This window comes from Marmota marmota, unplaced genomic scaffold (assembly GCF_001458135.2).
Source record: "Marmota marmota marmota unplaced genomic scaffold, marMar, whole genome shotgun sequence".
Classification (NCBI taxonomy): Eukaryota; Metazoa; Chordata; class Mammalia; order Rodentia; family Sciuridae; genus Marmota; species Marmota marmota.
Genome location: NW_025999999.1, coordinates 9645010 through 9666874, shown reverse-complemented (window position 1 = coordinate 9666874; position 21865 = coordinate 9645010). Strand labels below are relative to the sequence as shown.

At 44.8% G+C, this 21865-nt stretch overlaps 1 protein-coding gene across 1 annotated transcript in view; it reads right to left on the bottom strand.

Annotated features, from left to right (window-relative positions):
- The window catches only part of Sorcs3 (sortilin related VPS10 domain containing receptor 3), a 578947-nt gene extending 557082 nt beyond the window's left edge, over positions 1-21865 (bottom strand). The window contains exon 1 of the mRNA XM_015494901.2: positions 21600-21865. Within this exon, the coding sequence (XP_015350387.1) occupies positions 21600-21629 (30 nt within the window). The 5' untranslated portion in view covers positions 21630-21865. The remainder of the gene's footprint in view (positions 1-21599) is intronic.

Genomic DNA, 21865 nt, shown 5'->3' with positions numbered 1-21865 from the left:
GTGGATCCTCTTCATGACACCCACCACAGTCTTAACTATGTATATTCTATTTGATAACTGCCTCCAAAACACACACACACACACACACACACAAACTGTAACCTGCACAAAAGGACAGTTCACATCTCATGCTCCTGATTCCCTGCTCAGCCATTCTTCAGCTGTGTAACCTCAGGCAGGTTATTTAACCTCCCTGATTCAATAGTTCATAGAGATTTTATGAGGATCAAGTGAGAAATATAAAATAGAGGATAGCTCTCATTAAAATCATTCCAGTTCCTCTGATCAAAACTGAGTAAGAATAAAGAATTCAGGCTCCACAATCCATGAAAGCTCTTCTTTCTTATCCTCGGTCAGGTTTATTCAAGCAGTCCATGCTTAGGCTCTCCACTCGAGGATCCTACTAGGAAAATCCTATCTTTCTCCCGTTGGTGGCTATCTTACTGGCCTTTCATCTCTCCAGGCAGTTTCAGTCCTTTCCTATCCTCTCCTCCTCCCGCTGCCTGATCCTATGATGCCACAATCCAGTCTCTGTGACTCGGGGGAAATGTTTCCATGGTGATGAGCAGTGATGTCATAAAAGGGGGATTGTTACAGGATTGAATGAAATCTGGCACCAGATGCGCCCTGCCTCCTTATATAAGGGGGGGCGGGAAACGAGCCATGTGGGCACAACCAGAAAATGGGAAACCGAATCACTCAAGGGATGACAAGGAATGACCAGAAGGAGGGAAAGTTCCAGTCCGTTCCACCATACACTAGCAGCCCCATTTGGAAAAGAACAGATTTAATGGACCTCACCAAGACTAGGATCGTTTTTCACCAAAGGAAATCCGAGCCACGAGCAAGAAGCAGTGGCTCCTGGAGACTCCACCTTCTGGTCTAAGAAGACACCAGCAGACTATGGCTTCATCCACCAAAGCCCAAAAGATCAAATACTTATTGAATAAAAAGCCATGGACTCTTCCTTACCAGACCCTTAGATAGCAATGTGTGTCTGACTGTTCAAAACACAGATTGTTGTGATTTGGGACCCACAATGCATTTAGAGTAACATGTCTTACCAGAAAAATAGCAGCTAGCCCTGGCTTAATTCGTAAAAGTCAAACCACCTTGTTAAAATTCCTAGAGAGCACATGGTGCACACCTCTAATCCCAACAGCTCAGGAGGCTGAGGCAGGAGAATCACAAGTTTAAAGCCAGCCCTCAGCAAAAGCAAGGCAGTAAGCATCTCAGTGAGACTCTGTCTCTAAATAAAATACAAAATAGGGCTAGGGATGTGGCTCAGTGGTTGAGTGCCCCTGAGTTCAATCCCTGATACCCAGGAAAAAAAATTCCCAGAGATTTCATATTAGCAAGCACTGCATAATGCCATTTTCCATCTGTGGGCACTCGAAAAGGCAAGCCCAGCCTTGGGAAAAGAATGCCTGCCATCAGGTCAATCTGGCTGGATGGCTGGGGAAGAAGAACTTGTCACTGACGGGGAAGAACTTGACCCTGACAGGGAAGCTCAGAAATAAAGATGTGCTTGTTGCAGCAGCAAGGCCTGGTCAGGGAGATCCTTATCACCGTCTGGTTCTTTCTGTGTCCCTTGACATTGCAAAGTAATTGACTGCCACATTGCAAACACCAAGCAATGGGTCCCTTTCCCTACAAGGTTTCCCTTGGACCCACAGGAAGCTCTTGGGGCTGGGGCTTTACACAACACATGGTGTCTCTGTCTCTCTTAGGCAGCTGGCTCTCCTGAAGGCTCCACTCCCAAAGAGTGACGAACCACAGCAATAGCCAGGTACGCGTGCAATGTACGTACTTCATGGCCTTTGTTGCTATTTATGAACTGACTTCAAAAGGAAATCATTTCCACCCAGGAAACCTGACTTATGCTTGCCCATACTCAGACATGCACAGAGATAAGATAACTGCTTGCTTATGATTCCAGACAGCAGGAGGCAGTATCTTCAGATGTCAGGATGAGCTGTACCAAACCATCTACCATGTATCAGAGAAAAGCCAAGATGGCCTGAAGGCTCCATCCTCAGGCCAATCTCGAGCCCCTAACATGCCACCACCTTGCATGCCTCCTTACCTTGGCCCACACTGCCCCTTTGGCCTGGAATGTGCCCCCCCACCTTCCCACCCCACAGCTCCTTCACCATAAGAACTGAGCCCAGGTCAGGAAGCCCAGATCCACCTCTGAAGGCTTCCTTCCTGTTTCCTTCTCCTCTACCACAGTGAGAATTTTGAGGACAAGGGATCATTCCTTATTCACATTTGAACCTCGGGCCAGGCACATGCCCCTAGCAAAACACATATGCCAAGGTGAGGGACAGAAGCCAAGATCCTTGAGCTCCGCCAGTCTTCAGTACCAACTTCAACTATTACAAATAAAGGTTGATTTTTAAAAGTAATTTTGAGTGAGTGACTCAAGCAACTAACTTTCTGACCAAGGATCCCATGATAAGATCTAAAAGGAGCAATGTGACAAAATGAGGCACCTGGGACTCTGAAGAGTCCACTTCCCCGTCTATAAAAGCAGAAAAGGAGTCGGGGCTCCAAGTCCAGGTCTAACATTAACTTTCTAACTGCAGCATTCCCCACATCCTTCACGTGGAGCACGGTTACCCTTCAAAGAGGAGTCCTCAAGGCTCTCTGTTGCCCTCCCCAATTGAAACTGTCCCTTTCAGTCTCACCTTAAAAATCCCCCCTCCTGCCGATTGTTCCAGATGCTCTGGAGGCTGAGACACACTGCAAAGACAAAGGGAACCAACCACCACCTAGTCAGGCTGCACTGGTTAATGCCATGTAACCTGAGGACACCTGACCCCTCTTTCCAAATACCTCTGAGCCCACCCTTTGCCAGGCCCCTGAAACAGCAAGCTTCTTCCCAAGTCCTGCCTCCCCGAGACTAATTTCACTATTTTGCAAATGCATCTCTGTGTACCTGTAAATTCCATCACTCTCTTTGTCCATGACAAATGCCTAGCATAAATTTACCTTGGGAAATGTTTTAAGGCAGACAGCAAGCACATTCAGAGAGGCCTGGGGAAGGTGAGAAGGTTGGGGAGTGCTGGAGATGTTCTTCATTACTGCACACCCAGAAAAATAAAAGGAGAAAAGCAGGGAAGCCCAGAGTGAAGGGAAAAAACGACTGGTTCATTCAGCAGCAGATGCATGTGTTGAAAGTCTATCCGAGTTGCTCAGCAACCAAGAGAAAGCATTTCAGAGAGCAAGGGGCTAATTGGACAAATGAATTAATTAGACATTTCCGGAGTCCTAGCTATAAATGACAATAGGCTTGGGTGGCCGGTTTTTTTTGCTAGTGAAAGTGTCTTCCCATCCCTACCTGATCTTTGGTCCCGCAAATCTGAAGAGCTGGGGACGGTGGAGAGATGGGGAGCCATGTAACTAGGTGTCAGAGATACTGGGAGTGCAGGCAGTGAAGGGGACCCTGCCTTGGTGGAGAAGTTGAACTAAATGACCTTAAAGGTCTCTTTCAACTCTTAACATTTGATTGGTTTTGCACTGCAGGGTAGGGAGGACAAGAAAGGAGTAAGTCCCCCTCTCTGGCAGCCTGAAGGTAACTTAATAACCTGCTTTCCCCCACCATCTGTGGGGTTTCCCTTTGCTGTATTTAAAGCAAGCAGCTTCCCATGAAAGCAGATAGATGGCAGTTGTTAGGGAGTTTGTGTGGGAAATAAGATGTTTTGTTGGTGGTTGCTTTTTTCCCTTGCTCTGCTTTGCTTCCCCCGTTGGCTTCCTTTAATTACAGCAGAACCCCACTGGTTGCTCTAATGATGGAGAGGACCGCTACTGTGAAGATCATGGTGGAGAGGAGAGAGCAGGCAAGAGCCACTGCTGATGGAAAGGGAACAGGCAGAGGGAGAGGAAGGCAGCCAGCATCTGCTGAGCTGGAAGGAGAGGCAGCAGGGTGGGCTTCTGCTCCCAGTTGCAATTTGCTGGGTGTCCCTGAGTAAGTTGCCTCACCTCTCTGAGTCTTTGTTTCTCCTCTTCCAAAGTAGGGAGAATGAGTTTGCCAATGTTTTGAGAATGATTGACACCACTGCTAGTGACATGTTCCCCCTTGCTCAAAATTACTAACAGCTACCCATTGCCAACAAAATAAAACACAAGTTAGCCTGTTGGTCGTACAATGCCTCTGTAACCCGGCCACATCTAATCTCTGCCTCTCCCAGTTCCCAGACACACCTGGTTTCTCCTCCCCTGTGCCCTTTATTCAACCTGCTCCTTGTCTAGAAACACCAAAACTCAAGTGTGATCCTGGCAATCTAAACTCTCTTGCTCAGGGTTTCCTCACCTGTAAAATAGGGTTAATAACAAACCCAATTCCTAAAGGTGCAAAGAGGGGAAATGCAAAGCTCCCATGGTGGTACTGGCACACAGCAGGCCTTCAGTAGATGTGACACCCCGTCCCCAGAGGCTTCACTGTGGTTCCAATGTCAGGGTGAATCTCCATCCTTCTCTCTGCACATACTTCTCTCAGGTCTCAAGTTCCCAAAACACCAAGTCTGAATGGCTCTTCATTCAGCTTCTATCCCAGTACTGAGGCACAATCAAGTATCTGTCCCCATGTTAAAGATCACTCCTCACAGGGGGACATGGGCAGGACAGGTGCCTAAACTATAAGGGCGTAGCTCCTCCTTCATGGCTCTTCATGACCACAATAATACTGAACATAGGAAATACCATCTCAAGTGAGGACCATGTTTGTTGCAGACCTCAGCTATCCAGGAGCCATCTCATCCCCAAGTCCAGGGGACCTCTGATCCAGGAAGAATGGGGAAAAGAGATGGAACCGGAGAAGGCAGAAGAGAAGGAAGAACTGGAAGTGCCCATACTTGCTCAGACACTGAAGAAGTGAAGCCAAATGTCTACAGAACAGAGCTGTGGGCAGTCACATGGCCAAGAGCTTCAGAATCCCACAGCAATGACTGCAAACAACTTCATCTACGGATAGAGCAGCTCTGCTTAGAAGCTTAGAGGTATGCACATCGGTGGCCTGCCCACTATTTTCTCTCCTTATCTCAGCTCCTGAACAGGCCTTGCTCACCAGACATGCTTCCTTCAACATCCCTCAATCGGCTCCTGTAAACTGACTGGGCTGAAGCAGTGGCTCATCCAGGAACCTGAGTTGTTTTGTTGTTGTTGTTGTTTTTCTGCTGCCTATGTTCAGTTACAGGTTGTAACGATGATGTTTCATACAATATAATCAACTCTGCCCCACCCATACCATTGCCTAAAAAATTCATAAGTGCACAAGAAAGGAAGGAAAACACAAAACAAAACCAGAAGGGGGGAAAAGGCAATCTTGAAATGAATTCGACTGCAGAAGCTTATGTTCCTGCAGGCACAGCAGATATTAATAATTCAACAAAATATTACAGTAATTACTATACTTTGCAAAATCACAACAGTGCACTTTAGCACAACTCCTACCAATCTCCCTGCAACTGCCATTAATAAATAAAACACAATTCCCTATATTAAATTTGTTGTTTAAAAGCTAAATATTTTATCAGAACTAATATATTTTAAATAATCAGTCAAGACCAAGGAAATCCCTGGCCCTGCATTTCTCCCCCCTTTTAAGTGAAATTCCATCTTCCCAGTTAGAGCAAAAATTGACTTCAACTCTCACAAGAAAATACTGAGTATTAGGGCTTGAAGGCCCCTATTGAGAGACCTGAGGACCACTCAGCTTCAGTGCTCAGCAGGAATCCGATTAGGCTGCAGGGGAGAAAAAGTGAGAGGGGAAAAAGAGGGGAGGATTAATTCCTTTAGACCACAGATCTGATCTACCTCATTCAGAAAAAGCAGCCATGAATTGTAAGGTGAAGGGAGTGGCAGGCAATCACCAAAGGGACACACCTGAGGATAACCCTGAGTTTGTATATACGGTTAATGACCTTGAAACAGAGGTGAGCCTCGCTTTACACAGTAATTACATTCCCCCCAAATATGCTACACCCCATCTCTCAAGTTCTGTTGGTTTCACCTACTATCTCAGTTAGCTTTTGCTGCAAAAATGCTACAGAATCATCAACCCAAATCTCGATCAGTTCTGATTCTCACAATCATCACTTATTCTCACAAAGATTCAGGGCATCCAGGGGAGCTGGCTGATCACAGCTGGGCTCAGCTGGGTGGCTGTACCACTCCCAGCTGGGCTGAGCTGATCTGGGCTGGGCTTGCCTGGGAATGGCTATATACTCTTTGTCTCTTATCCTCCCCTGGAAACCAGTGGGCTAGCCTGGGCACGTTTTTCTCTTGTCCACTACAGAGGTGCAACACAGAGTACGAAACACACAATGCCTCTGGATCACTAAGCTTACAACTGACAGTGTCCCTTTTGCCTCGTCTCCTGTTAAAGCAAACTGCACTGCCAAACACAAAGTTAGCCAGTGGAGAAGACCCCTGCTCACCCAGAGAAGGCACTGCACAGGCCCAGTATGCAGGAGATTGCAGCAAGGAGTGGAGAACGGGGACCACATGGGATCAGCTACAGCCCTTGCCAAGTAATCCCTCAGTGGGCTCCTTCCCGCCCACACCCACTTCCACCACCCAAGCCATCACCCTTTCCAGCTTCACTATCAGTCCAGCCTCCCAGCCTCCATCCTTCTCTCCCTCCAACCCACAGGGCAGCCTTGGTGATTTTTTTTTTTATGTAAATTTACACTCTCTTACTTTGAACCTTTTTACAACTTACCCCTTTGCCCATTAGGGCAAAGAACAAACCCATAATCCCTGCTTGGTCCTACCTGTACCTGCCTGGCTGGCTGCACCTTTCAGTCCCCAGCCCCCACACTGTCCTTCTTTCTATCCCCTTCAGAGACTTTGCTTCCTCCTGCCACTGAAGTCTAGAACGCCCTGCTCTCTCCACTTCGCCCAACAGGCACATCTTTTGGGATCTCAGTGCACCTGCTGCTTCCTCTATGCCTTCCCTAAGTTAGACGGCCCTTGTGCAATCTCTGACAGTATCACAGACCTCTCCTCCAGTAGGACCTCAGACACCAGCAGCACTGGTCACACAGAAGGCACTCCACAAACACATGTCTAGTATTGAGTACTGGCGTAGTTATAAATAAAAACAAATAACTAAAAGTATCTGACTACCTTTAATATAAAATTCAGCTAGAAAACCTTTAACAAATGTCAATGACAGATTGTTCGATTTCACCCCCCCACAACATATTGCAGATTTTGTTTCAACCTGGATTGAATGCTTCCGGGTTTCTTAAAGGAATGCACCTCACCCATTTGAACATCACAGGCTTCCCAGGCCAGGCACCCCCTTTCCTCACCCTCATCAGTCCCTGAGCAGGAAGGGAGACACACATAATCCAAAAATAGTAAATGGTACAAAACCAGCAAATCCAAGTAATTCATACATTCAAGGGAATTTTTTTTTTTAAACCTGGATTCCTATGTCCATGGAGCCAGTATGAGAGCAAAGTAAGATTTTAGACAAGCTGAGGATGTTTTTTCTAATGTATCTCTTAAGTGCTGGGTTTCTGTGTGATTTATCCTCCAAGCCAGAATCTTTTGAGAGTTAAAAGAAATCTATGTGTATTACATGGGGACAATAGATATAAACAAGGACATTCCCATGTACTCTGTGAAGATGACGACTGAGGATGTAACACACAAAAATGCAAAACTGGCCCAACAGAGGAAGGGACGCCAAGAAACAGAAGCACAAATCCAGGAGTGAAATAAATGGAAATCTCAAGAGGACAGAAGGGAAACAGACCTAGAAAGAAAGAAATCCATAAAATTAGAATATCAACTAAAAAAGTCTTGAGTACTATGGTAAAAAGGCAGATGCTTCCTCTGCCTGTATGGAAAATAAGGCAAGTAGAAACACAAAATTAAACAAAAAGCACTATGAGAAAGTTATAGCCCAAACCAAACTGGCAGAATTCTCAATAATTACCAGAGCACAGGATAAGCTATTTGACCTCAAAGGTCAGAACGTGTGTTGTCAAGTGTCCTGGGTTTAGTGGTACAGGTAACATCTATTTCCAATCACAGGACTAGATTTTGTTGCAGATAATAAAAACAACCACACTATTGTTAATATTTTTATTGCTTTTCATTCAACTATGGTTGAAATTCAATTTATTTCCTAAATATGTTTTAAAAGAGCATGTATTTTAGGCTGTCTTGCTCTGTCCTCTACAAAGCTGTCCAATATGTTTCCCAGGCATAAAACTGTAAGCTTTGGGATGTCCAGAGGCATCATATGGTTTTTCATATATGCTGCAATACCAGGCACATAGGAGGTACTCCCCAAATAAGTCGTATTATCTGAAAGGAATAAGGCAAAAACAATCAATACAGGTCAAGTTCTGGAACAAAATCTTTTTAAACATCAAATTCCACTCCCATCTGGGAATTTTATTATATTAGATGTGACTTGAAATAAATTGTACACCATGCCTGGAATAAGAAGTTGGGGCTTTTAATACCACTGCATGTGTGTTAACAGAAGTTTTTCATGTGTACTGAGAGAAGGCAAAAGAAGACAGGTGGTACATGTGGTCTCGAATCTGTCACCGAGGGAACCTCCAGCTCCTTCAGGAATAAAGGAGAGATAAAGTCAATGAACAAACACCTTGAGTTCATATCACCCCCGTTATTTTCAAAATGTTTCCAGGTGCACCATTTCATTATTTAACTGTGATACAAAGGGAGCAAATAGGATTGTCCCAAATTCACACATGCATAAATAATTAACCTGATATCATATCAAGTTTGTGATGAGATGGACTTGCATGAACCTAGACAACTCTTTCTTCTTAGAGATAGGGAAACTAAATCCCAGAAAATCCAAATAACTTAATTAGCACTGCCCTAAGCCAGTGAATTATTGAATGAATCAGTTTATTTTTCCCAAAAAGAACCAGTGTAATAACTTTATTTTTTCAGGCCAGAAAAATGTTCACTAAACTGTCACAAAGAAATAATGTGCATCCATTTGAACTAATATATATATATATATATATATATATATATATATATATATCCCATGCATCCTAATCTTGCACCAAAGACAGTGTAGTGATATATTATTTTTAAGTAATACTGGCATAATTTTTTAAAAAAACTTTATATAATAGATGGGTCCATTTGTTTGTATGTATATNNNNTATATATATATATATATATATATATATATATAACAACTATGTGGTAAAATATGGCATCCTAAAATTCATGTGAAAATTCAAGGGATTCAGAATGGCCAGAGCATTCTTTAAAAAGAAAAACAAATTTAGAGAATTCACACTTCCCAATTTCAAAAGCTACAACAAAGCTACCACAAAGCTAAAAGACAGACATACAGATAAGTGGGAGAGAACTGACAGTCTGGAAATAAACTGATATTTGTGATCCATTGATTTTTACAAGGATGCCAAAATAGTTCAATGGGGGAAGAATCTGTGTTTTAAACAAACAGGCAGAGATAGTGGGACATCCACATGCAGAAGAATGACACTAGAACCATCCAACCTCACATCATATACAAAAATTAATTCAAAGTCGACCAAAGACCTAAAGGGAAGAACTAAAACTATAAATCTCTTACAAAGAAATCATGCATGAATCTTATGACGTTGAATTAGGCAAGAGTTTCTTAACTATGACACCAAAAGCAAAAGCAACAACAAAAAACAGATATACTTGGCTTCCCCAAAATTAAAACCTTTTGAACTTTAAAGGACAACATCAAAAAAATGGATCAGTTTTTTTAAGGAATGAAAATACATCTACTTAAGGTAAGAAAACACCTATACATGCTGGAAAGAAGTATTTTCCAATTTTTTTCATCACAATTCCAGATCTTCTTCTCACTAATAATGTACCCAAAATAACACACACTTGCAACTCTTCCTCATTTCTTTTCCATCTTCTCTACCTGGAAGGGTCTTCATTTCCTTACACCTAAGAAACAGTTAACTTGCTGAAGACATTTCATGTAAACCAAGAACACAGCTCAAGAAATTCCCAATCCCAGAACCAATATTCTTTCCAACATAATATCATGCCCCTCAAGGATGTTATCTTAGACCCATTTCCTTCTCCATTCCTAGTATTTACTATGGCAAGGCCCACAACAGGTTTTTAATATAATATTACAAAGGACTGAGGATATAGCTCAGTGGCAGAGTACTTGCCCGGCATGCAAGAGGCCCTGGGTTCCATGCCCAGCATCAAAAGAAAAGAGAGAGAGAGAAATTCCTGACTTGGTGTGATGGATAACTGGGTCATAGGGCACTCAGATATTTGGTTGAACATTCTTCTGTCTGTGTCTGTGTGTTTCTGGATAACATTTGAGCCAGTAGACTAAACAAAGTAGAATGCCCTCCCCAATATAGATGGGTCTCATCCAATCCTTTGAAGATTCAAATGGAATAAAAGGTTAAGTAAGAAAGAATCATTTCTGTCTGCCTCAATGTCATTAAGCTGGGATATTCATCTTCTCCTGCCCCTGGACTAGGACCCAGTCTAGAATTTACACCATTGTCTCTCCTGCTCCTCAGATCTTCTGACTCAGACTAGAATTATACTATGGGTTCTCTTTGGACTCCAGCTTGCCAACTACAGATCCTTGGTTTCTTAGTTACCATAATTGCATGAGCCAATCTCTTAGAGTAATCTATACCTACACACTATTGGTTCTTTTTCTCTAGAGAAACCAAACCAATACACTTGGAAATAACTAAGGATCTTAGTTGAGGTTCCTTCAGGAGCATACCCTGAAACAAAGATTAGCATTTACATAGTTTATATGGGGAGTCCACGGAAATACTCACAGGGAAGTGGAAAAATGAAATAGGGACAGAAGGCAGACATAAAAGCAAGCAAATTACCATGGTAAGCAAATGGGTCTTAATCTCAGACACAGTTTTGAAGACCAACCTCAGGTTCTGTTCACTCCAAAGGACAAGGGAGCTGGATACTTATCCACCAACTTCCCTCAGTCATTGATAAGTGGCTTCTCCCTTCTCTTTGAAAGGCACTGACTCTTCCAACCTGAGTCTTGTATAATCAAGTCAGCACACAGAGAAATGGAAAGTGTTTGGGAAATGGGCAGAGTGCGTAGAGGTCTGCTAGGAAAGAAGACATCCCAGCCTACCCCATCTCCCATCTGAGCACTAATATCCCCACGCAATAGTCTACTGTGCTAGTTAGACCCTTTATGTGTATCATTTCTGAAATTCACAACAATCTTACAAGTATTATTCAGTATTATTCTCATTTTGTAGGCAATGAAACTAAGGTGTAGAGACTTGTTCAAGGTCATTGCTGTTCACGGGAACTTCTCATAAGAAAAAAAGACACTTTGGAGTTTTCAAAAATTTTCCAATAAAAAGTTTGCTTTCCAATTTTAAGCAAAAAAAAAAAAAAAGATGCAATGTTGAAGGCATCACAATACCTGGCTCCAAATTATACTATAGAGACAGAGTAACAAAAATTGCATAGGACTGGCATAAAAAAACATAGACTGATGATACAGAACAGAAAACACAGAAACAAACCCTCACATCTACAGTCATCTGATCTTTGACAAAGATGTCAACAATGTACACTGGAAAAAAAAGACAGTCTTTTTAACAAACACTGCTGGGAAAACTGGTTATCCATATGTAGAAGAATGAAACCAAACCCTTATCTCTCACCCTGTACAAAAGTCAACTCAAAATAGATCAAAGACCTAGGAATTATCCCCAAAATTATGCAACTCCTGGAATAAAACATAGGGTCAACACTCCAATACACAGGTACAGGCAATAACTTTCTCTTTAGGAAAAGCTCAGGAAGTAATGCCAAGAGTTAATAAACGGGATGGCATCAAATTAAAAAGCTTCTGCACAGCAAAAGGAACAATTAGGAATATAAAGAGAGAACCTATAATATGGGAGAAAATCTTTGCTAGCCACTCTTCTGAAAGAGTATTAATATCTAAAATGCATTTTAAAAAACTCAAAAAACCTAACACCAATAAACCCATTAATAAATGGGCAAATGAATTAAAGAAACTTCTCAAAACAAGAAATAAAAACAGCCAACAAATATATGAAAAAATGTTCACCATCATTAGCAAATAGGGAAATGCAAGTCAAAAATTACACTGAGATTTCATCTCACACCAGTCAGAATGGTAGTCATCAAGAATACAAAAAATAACAAACACTGGAGAGGATGTAGAGAAGAAGGAACACTTTTACACTGTTGTAAATCAGTACAACCACTATGGAAATCAGTATGGAGGTTCTTAAAGGCCAGGCATGGAACCACCATATGACCCAGCTATAGCACTCTCGGGCATTTACCTAAAGAATTAAAGTCAACATACTAGAGTGCTACATGCATATCCATGTTTATAGCAGCACAATTCACAATAGCCAAACCACAGAACCAGACTAGGTATCCATCACTGGAAGAAAGGATAAAGAAAATGTGTTATATATACACAATGGAGTTTTATTCAGCCATAAAGAAAAATAAAATTATGTCATTCATAGAAAACTAGATGGAACTTGAGACCATTATGTTAGGCAAAATAAGCCAAACTCAGAAAGTCAATGGTAGTACATTTTTCTCACATATGGAAGCTAGAAAGGAAAAAGAAAAAGAAAGGTGTGGGAGATCAGTAGAGGAAAGGGACAAGGGGGTGGGAGGCAGGGAAGAGGGGAAGGGCTAGAAGTGAATGATACTGGCCAAATTATATTGTTACATTGTGTGCATGTATGAATATGTAATAATAAATCCTATCATTATGTACAACTATAACTCATCAATAAAAAATGTGAAGACAAAAATAAATAAAATTGGGGGTGGGGGGAGGAGTTTGCTTTCCAGCCTGGCTAATGCTAAAAGCAACACCTGAGATGAGCAACTCTTTCATTCATTTCTAAGGATCCTCCCCCTTTCCACCATCATCCTAAAAACAAGCTTCTCTATATCCCCAATTTCAGGGACTCAAAACTCTTAGTGTAGACAGGTTCCCCTACCTATCTAATCAATTAATTTGTTTTGTTTTTCTGGTGCTGGGGATTGAACCCAGGGCCTTGTACATGTGAGGCAAGCACTCTCCCAAATGAGCTATATCCCCAGCCCCAAACATTTTTATTTATTTTAGTTTTAGACGGACATGATAACTCTATTTTACTTATTTGTTTTTATGTGGTGCTGAGGATCAAATCCAGTGTCTCACATATGTAAGGCAAACGCTCTACCAACTGAGCTAGAACCCCAGCCCCTGAGGTCCGACTTTTAAAGAATAGGCTCATTTCTCATGCAGTGTAATCTTTAACCTGGTTCTAACCATCCAGATGAGAAACTGCCAAGCTCACCATAGAGGTGAGAGGACCAGGTCAGACATGTGGGACCTAAGAAATGAAGAATGAAACTCCTGTGATGTTTCAGTGGGTACAGACCCTAGGGACAGCTGGAGCAGACCAGACCTTCTGATCCACAAAACATTCTTCACCCCTACAGTGTTAGGCACTTAAGAAAGTACGTATCCCATTCAACTGAATAGACTTCTATTGACCAACCACCAAACAAGAGAATGACGGGGGCATAAAAAAAGAATATGCAGAAGAGACAGAGGAACCAGCTGCACGTGATTTCTAGTCGAATCTATTTGTAGGATATTAGTTCAGTCATTCATAGGTTGAATATCCCATCGCTGACTGGATGTAACTTGTACAACCTTTTTTTCTGCAGGAAGAGGAAGATTAGTCAACCCAGGCCTGATCCGCCCTCTTACCAACCAATCATTCATCGCCGAGTTGCCAAACAGCCCGCCACACAATGCATTTACAAGTTACTTTTTCTCATTTTCTCTCCTTTGGAACAATTCCTGGAACATTTTTTTTCATGATTTCATCCTATTTATTTTCCCGTCTTTCCCAAGGCAACACTCCCTCTAGTGTCTGTGTATTCATCTCAGGTTCCATTCTTGGTGCACAGGGTGAAGGCCAAAAGGGAACCAAGCCTGAAACTCGGTGGGCGTGGGAGTAGATCACTGCAAAATAATTTGGCCACTGTGATCCTTCTGAGAAAGAGGCTGCAGATATGCTGCAGAGTTCCAGTCACGGATATTTACTATTCACATCAGACACAAACACACAGCTAGGAGCTCGGGGAAGAAAAACAGCATCAAGGTCCATCCCATGACTTTGATGAAGGTTGAGTCCTGGGTACTGTGGGCTCTGCTTGCCTGGCCCCCAGTCATTCACTTGTAGATCTCTTCACTGTCCATCTCAGCACTACACAAAAGACAGACTCCCCTGACTGTGAATAGGGACCATGGGGACGTGTGAAATCATCATCCTGATGATGTGTGGGTACCAAAATGGCCTTGACATCAGCTCACTGGGCAACTTTGGGCATGTAGCTCCTTCCTCTGCTGCAATATTTGAAAATAAAGAGAAGGCCCCTTCCAGATGTAAAAATAATAACTAAACCAACATACAAATTGGGCACTTCTTTTAAATACTATACAGTGTATAATCTCATTTAATCCTCACAGCTACCCAAGATAGGAGGTACTGTTATCATCACCCCTTTTTACAGATGAAAAGATAGCAAAGAGAGAGTAAAAACATGCTCAGTGTCACACAGCTACTCAGAGATAGAGGGAGGATTTGAATCCAGGCCTCTGGCTTCAGACTCCACTGTCCTATTTAGTATGTGACCTTGTTCCATGTTCTCTGTCTATCCATTCTCAATAAATCCTGAACAGAACAGCATTCAGGATGTAAACCCTCTGCAAGTAAGAATTCACCCCTGCCATATATCCTGTCATACTATAAACCCATGCTCAATAATCCCACAATCCAAAGCCTAATAGGGTGCTTGCTTATCCTACATAATTCTATTTCTAGTTTTCCCCTTAAATAAGGTTTTCTCCAGAGTGTGCCAAGTAACAGGCCCCTACTTAGCCATGGTACAGTTGTATTGACCAACATCCCTGAATAGTCAGTCCCTCTGTGCTCTCAGTCCCTCCCATCTCAGTCAAGAAGGAATGGTTTCCTCTGCTCCCTAACACAGACAATAGCAGAAATCTATCACGCAATCCTGAAGTTCTTAGACTCCATTACCTTTTACAATTTATTAGTGTACCATAGAGAACAATGTTTCCATAAATAATTAAACTATACTGATCAAAATAAATAAGGAAAATGTTCTTGGTCATGTAACCCGACTTGATTTCCTCAGTAATTCAAATAATCAGGTGATTTACAGAGGTCCCCATCAACAACGGTTAGCAAGACAGAGCTCACCCAACATTAAGGAGCTTGCTATTTATTGCCTGGAGTCACTGTGGTGGGTTGGATGGGTGGCTATGGGGCTCAACCCTGGAACAGGAGGAAGGAAGCTACTCCTAAGCCACTCTGGCTAGCCTTATGTACACCCATCCTGAGTCTTAATCTACTCTACCTGTAACTGGGCAGCACCCTACATGACAGAGTTAAAGAATATGAACCCTCTTGGAAGGAAAATGCTGTTAAGGAGAAAATAGGTATGAACAGGAGAGGGCTATTCTGAGAGAAAAGAGCAGCTGGGGTCAGGCTGTGGGGTGGCATGTTACTGCCTGAGCCTCACAGCCCTCCTCTATGCTGATGGTTTGATGAAGGCAACTCCCAAATGCACTTCCAGCCCCGACAATATGAGTCTGAGGCCCACAGTGTCTCCCACAGTGATCTCCTCTCCTCGGAGCTCACAGCCTCAAACGATCACTTGACAATTAACCACATATCACCCCATGGCATCTGTCTTGTTGTCATGTGTTATTTAACTTTACAGAAGAGCAGCCTCACATTCAAAGCACATTAGAAGCACCTGAGGCAAACACTGTCGTTTTCTTGTTTGTCTCCCCTCCATCACAACCTGCAGCCCCAGAACAACGCCACATACACAGGAAACGCCCACCCAAAGGCTATCTTATGAGTATCCATCTGATCTCTGACATGCATGAGAAGAAGCCAGGATCACTGCCTAGTCCTTATGTCTATCCTCCTGTTTAGTGGGATAAGGGTCTCTCTGAATCTTATGAATCTTATGTTAAAATAATAAACCAGGTGCATAAATTCAATGCTATTAAGAGATAGTGTTAAACTATTTGCCACCTAAGGCAGAAATGATCTCCCCTTCCCTCCCCTGCTCCACAGCTAAGGCAGGTCCTGCTACCCAGGCTAGTGCAGTGTTCCTGAGCCAGGTCTCTCTCTCTGGGCCTCACTCCACAGGGTATCCATGAGAAGAGCAGAGGCCACATGGAGGGGTGGGGGGGTGCTCATTTAAATATTTCATCCCTTGCCCTCAAAGTACTAAATAATATGGGATTAAAGTTACCAAATAGTAAACTAAAAATGACCAGACTTGTGTTACCATCTATAAATTCCACAAACGACTAGAGAAATAAATGCTTCTCGGGAAGGTTTCATAGAGGCCTGTGTTGGAGACGTGAACAGAGCTGTGAGTACTGGGTGCATCTTGATGGAGGAGGAAGGATGTCTCAACTGGAGGAGACTCAGGAGCAAAGGCCTGGAGACAAGCAGGGGCTCGAGACAACAAAGAGGCTGCCCTGGTGACAGTGGAGGACTGGATCAAGTGGAGGACCAGATCCAAAGCTGGAGAAGCAAACCCAGGACACATAAAATGAAAGGCCCTGAATGCAAGGACAAAGGACTCTGGATTTGAATTCAAGAAGCCATAGGCCCTCAAGCCAAAATGCAGACATCCCCGGTGAAATATTTCTCATCACAGTAGCTATCAAGTGATGAAATCACCAATATCCCAAGCAACGACTTCCAATTCCTTTGTAGCCTCTGTGCTCCACGAAACAGGACTGTCACTCGTTCACGCACCTAGACAAACATTACTAAGTACCAGACCTCTCTCCCAACCATCAACACACCAGGGGGATAAACATGGTTAGCCTAATTCCATTCATCCCACAGAGCCAGTTCTGCTTACCAAAGGTGGCCTACTAGGCACTCACATTCTGTATTTTCTAGCTCCTCCACCACAAGACCTCTTTTCTCCCAAACCTGCTGCAGAATCATCCTTTGGCATTTTCTCCCTGAAAAGGTAGTGTCTCAAGCCAGTTGAGAACCCAAGGAACGCAGAAAGCAGGAAACCAACAGGAGGTCAAGCCACAGACCTCAAATGACTTGCCCATGTGCACCTCACCTTGGATGAGCCACCAGCCTTCAGAAAGACCTGCTCTCCCATGTCTCCCACCTCTGCTCCTCATGGGATGATTCAGGGCCCACAGATCATCCTGTTCCAGAACTCCCCCAGTGACAACAACAGATTCACAGAGCCCAAGGCAAGAGCCTCCCAAGACTTCTTCCCACTGGAGCCCCAACCCCCCTTCCCTTAAACCCTATGCAACAGGAGAAGCTACTTCCCAGTGTTCCAACCACTGCATTTCTGCAATCATTAAATCAGGCCTCCCAATTAAGGAGTTTGCAACTTCTGCTCACCTTGGAAATCACTGTAGGATCTGAGAAGCAAATCAGAGCCTGTAAGCCAGCCGTCAGAGGAAACACAGAGCAGACAAATAATCTCATCCAGCCCCCCCTTTCCTCACCATCCCCTGGCTGACAGTGACCAGGAGCAATTAGTGCTGTTATGTCCCAGTGCATTTCCCAGCTACATCTCAACTGAGATGGCTCTCCTTGTAATATTAATTAAAAACAGATTTTTTTTTTGGCAAACCCCTGAAGAATGGCTTCTGTGGCAGGCTTCTTTATTAAGCCTCTGAGAAGGCAAAATGCATTAAGAAATTGTGACACAGGGGACTGTGAGTTGGGATGAGAAAGGCTGGGTGAGCCAGCCAAAAGCTATTTGAAAAATCTGTTTGGGAGCCACGATCAGATGCTTTAGTGAGTGAAATACAATTAATCTGACCAAATCTGTCACTATTTTGCACATTAGAAGTAAATATTTTAGAATACAGTTCAGCTACATTAGTTAAGAGTAGGAAATCTTGCCCTGGGGAATCTGAGTACTACACCTCCTAGCACATTCTGGAAAGGTGATCTGGCAAAGACCTGGAATGATGAGCATCTCCCCATTTCTCCCCACTGAGATACAATGTTGGGCACATTTATTCAAAACTACCTGGTAAGTCATTCCAAGCAGGCACACTGCAGGGACAGCAGCCTGCAAATTGCCGTCACTGAGAGTGAGTGGCTGGAAAGAAATGGAACCCATTCTCACCTCAGCACCAGGAATGAGGGACCCCCATCAAGGGGTCCACCCAAGAAGGAGAGGGCTCTCCAGAGCAATTGGCCATCTCACTGAAAAAGCAGGGAGGCTTCTTCCTTCATTGGAAGGGAAAGGACAGAATAATGTGTTTTTCTGTTCCTCTGTAAGCCACAGGGACAGTGCTCCCCCTGGGTGTTTGTGAAACACTCTCTAACCCATTAATCACCAGGATCCCAGCTGGAGACGAATGGTAAGAAAGAACAACAACAGCAAATCACTCCTCCAGAGTAAAGGTTCCAAGGCCAAGTCCACTCATTTCCCTCCACCTGGAACATCTAGCAGAGTGACATGGTCAGAGGTGGGACCCAGACTCCCTCCCCTTCCTGCTTCCTTCACCTCCAGCCTGCTGGGGACCTCCTCCTTTGTTCATCAAGCCATGCCACTCCAATCCTGGGACCAAAGCAAACACCTGCTCCAAGCCTCGGAGGAGGTTCTCCTCCTGCCTCTAAGGTCCTGGGGTGGGTGCTGCATTAGTTAAGGGTAGGAGATCTTGCCCTTAACTCTGTGGTGGGGTGAAGGCCCTTCTCTATGTCCAGCTCCACATCATGGCTGTAAACTACCAGAGTGGAATTCAATTTTCAGTTATATGAGTGACTAAAAACTCTCCCCATAGGGGGACTCTTGTGAAGTAACAAAGTTTGTCAAAGGCACCTGGGAGAAAAGCAGGAAAGCCCTAATTGTCCTAAAACTGAAACTGCTGTCCTTCCTGAAGGAGGACACACTTAACACCCCAGAAGCCAGAGGGAAAGATGGAATCATCTCTCCAAGCCAAAAGAGCCTGCTAGACCCCAAGGTCTCTGCCTTGTGACATCTCCTTCCATCCTGAAACAATGAAGGAATTCCTGAGGCTTCCTCATCCCCACAGCAACTCTTTTCTTCCCAGGGAACCCACCTGGGGAATGGTTTCCCAGCTTTTCTCACAGAGGGTGTTTCCTCAGAGTGTCTCAAAGACAATTTCCCCTTCTTCTTAAACAGCATCACAGACCTGATAATCAAGGACACCTTTCTCTCTGGTACTGCCAGCAAAATGTGGTCAGAAAAGGCAGGCACAGCATAGGGGATAATCATGTGGTTCCCTCTCCAGACTAGGGAGGGGACAGGATGGGCCCTGTGCTCACCCGGGCTGCCTTGCCTTTGCTGGGGTGGTGAAGTAGCCAAAAGCACAACCAATAAAGTCTCCAGGGGCTGCTCATGATGGCTTAAATCTCATCACTGTTACTAAGGCCTTCCAAACCCAACGGTCCACTGCCTAGACCCTTTGGCCCTGTTTGATTTCCCTAGGGGCAAAGGCCAGGCTGCCCCTGGCTTCCTTTGCTGCTCAATTGCCCCTAGGATAGGCAGAGAAGGCCATGCACATTTAACTATTTGCAAGAAGCATTTTCTCTCTAAAGTCTCATCTCCCGAGGCTTTGTCAGCACTCAAAAAATGAACCTTTAAAGCAGAAACATATGAAAACTCTATAGGCAGAATGAATTTATATTGTCTAAATATGGCAGTAATAAAGCCTCAGATATGCCAGGACATGGCCCCCTCTTCCTAGGATACATTTACTTCCATGCAGCCTACCCATCTTCCTCACCTAGTTAAAATGTGAACACACAATTCTTAATTACCAAACTAAAATGAAGTTAAGATTACAAGCCCTGCTGTTAGAGAATTCTCTCTCCACCTTCCCTACCTCTCACTTCCTCCCCCTTCTCCTTTTCTCTTTCTCTCCCCTTCCCTCTTTAACTCTCTCCCTCTCTTTCCCTTTTTCCCTCTAACACTCACACATATGTCCTCGAGGACTGGGAAATCTTCAATCACCCAGCCCAGCACAAGCACACCTTGCTCAACCAGAAAGCCCAGAACTGTCCAGCAGGAGGCTTTGGGGTGTTCATCCAAAGTAGATGAAACCAGCTACCGAGCTGCCCTGAACTGGACTCCACTTGTTCTTGGAACCCAGCATCTGGTATAGAGGCTGGGCTCCCTGCCCTGTCTTGGGCATCACTGAGAACCAGGAAATCTGCGCTGCCCTGCGGTACCCTGGCTTTCCTGTTACTCACTACCCATTCCTGTGACACCCACAAGCTCTGTTAAAATAAGGAGAATATTTCCCAAGAAAATCTTTTCACACGCCAGTCAAGACGGGAAATACAAACGGGGGAGATGGGCAGCTTTTCCATCAAGTGATTTCCCCAGAGCTGCTTGTACAGACATCCATCACCCCACGCCTGGAGTCCAGCTCTACCCCATGCCAAGTTCTCATCTGAACCGAGAACCAGACAAGAGCAAACGATTTGGATGGAGTGGGAAAGACTGTGAGATGAGTCCTTTGCCCTTCTTTGATTCGGCTCCCGGGCACCGGGTGGCAGTGAGGTGGGGAGAGCCCCTCGGGCAAGCGCTGCGGGCTGCTGCAGCTGCCCCGGCAGGCGATGCCCAGCACCGGAGCCCCAGTCCTGAGTGCAGGGGCCGCCAGAGTGGGCTCCACGGCGCCACCTCTCGGTACAGCAGCGTTCAGGGGACCTGGAGGGTGGAAAGGTGAACAGAAAGCAAAGGACCCAGCTCCGGGAGCAGGTCGCAGAGGTGAAAGCGAATCTTGTGCTAGGCCACTTGTGCGAGCTTGTGCAGGAGTGAGGGCAAGAGAGGTGGAGGTTATGCTGATTTCTCTTCACGCTTTAAACTTTTTCTACTGCCTCTCCCATAGCCTTCCAGGGCAGTTGTCTGGGCTTTGAAGACGAAACTGGGTTTTCCTGAAGGCCAAGGATTGAGCTGACTTGGACAAGCCTCGCGCCTGGACCAGTAGCAGACCATGAGCCTAGAGCGAAGAGCAGCGACCCCAAAGCGAGCAGGAGTCTGGAAGTCCGAGCGGCATCAATCTCCCGGGTTCCCTTTCTCGTGATGGGTGCGGGCGGTTGGGTGTGGGGGAATTCGTTAGTCTATCCAGCCGCTTCTTCACATCAGCCCGTGTCCTCACCCACGAAGTCAAGCACCCCACAAACAGGAAAACTGACTCCAAGCGGAGTATGGGAGAAAGTGACCACAGATCCCTGCCCTGCTCATCTTTAAGGCACCCATTGCTCCTCTCCTCTCCTCTCCGGACGGCCCCAGTCCTAGGGTCTCCAGTAAACAAATGCACACACCATCTTACAACAAACTCCGCTAACCTGTTGGGGGCAGGACAAACCTTCTCTAGAAGTCCAGGTGCTCCCCCATTTGTATGGACCCCCGAGCAACTACCTACCCCTCGCTCCTGTCCCCCATTCCCCCATGCTGTCAGGAGACAGATTCGCCGCCAGGTGGGTACTCACACTGCTGTTGTGTCCGGACCAGTGCACCATTGCTTGATTGTGGGCCGAGTCCCCGGTCAGCGCGAAAGAAGTGCTAGGCAGTCGGAGCTCTTCAGCCGCTGATCCCCCAGTCCGAGGGGCCTTCACCTCCTCCCGGGAACCTTTAGCCAGAGGGCGGCTTCCTTTGGAACCTTCGGCAGAAGCCGTAGCCCGGGCGTCCCCGCGCTCCAGGGCGCTGGGGGGCTGTGCCCGGCGACTCCTCCTTGTGCCGCCAGGCTTGCCAGGAG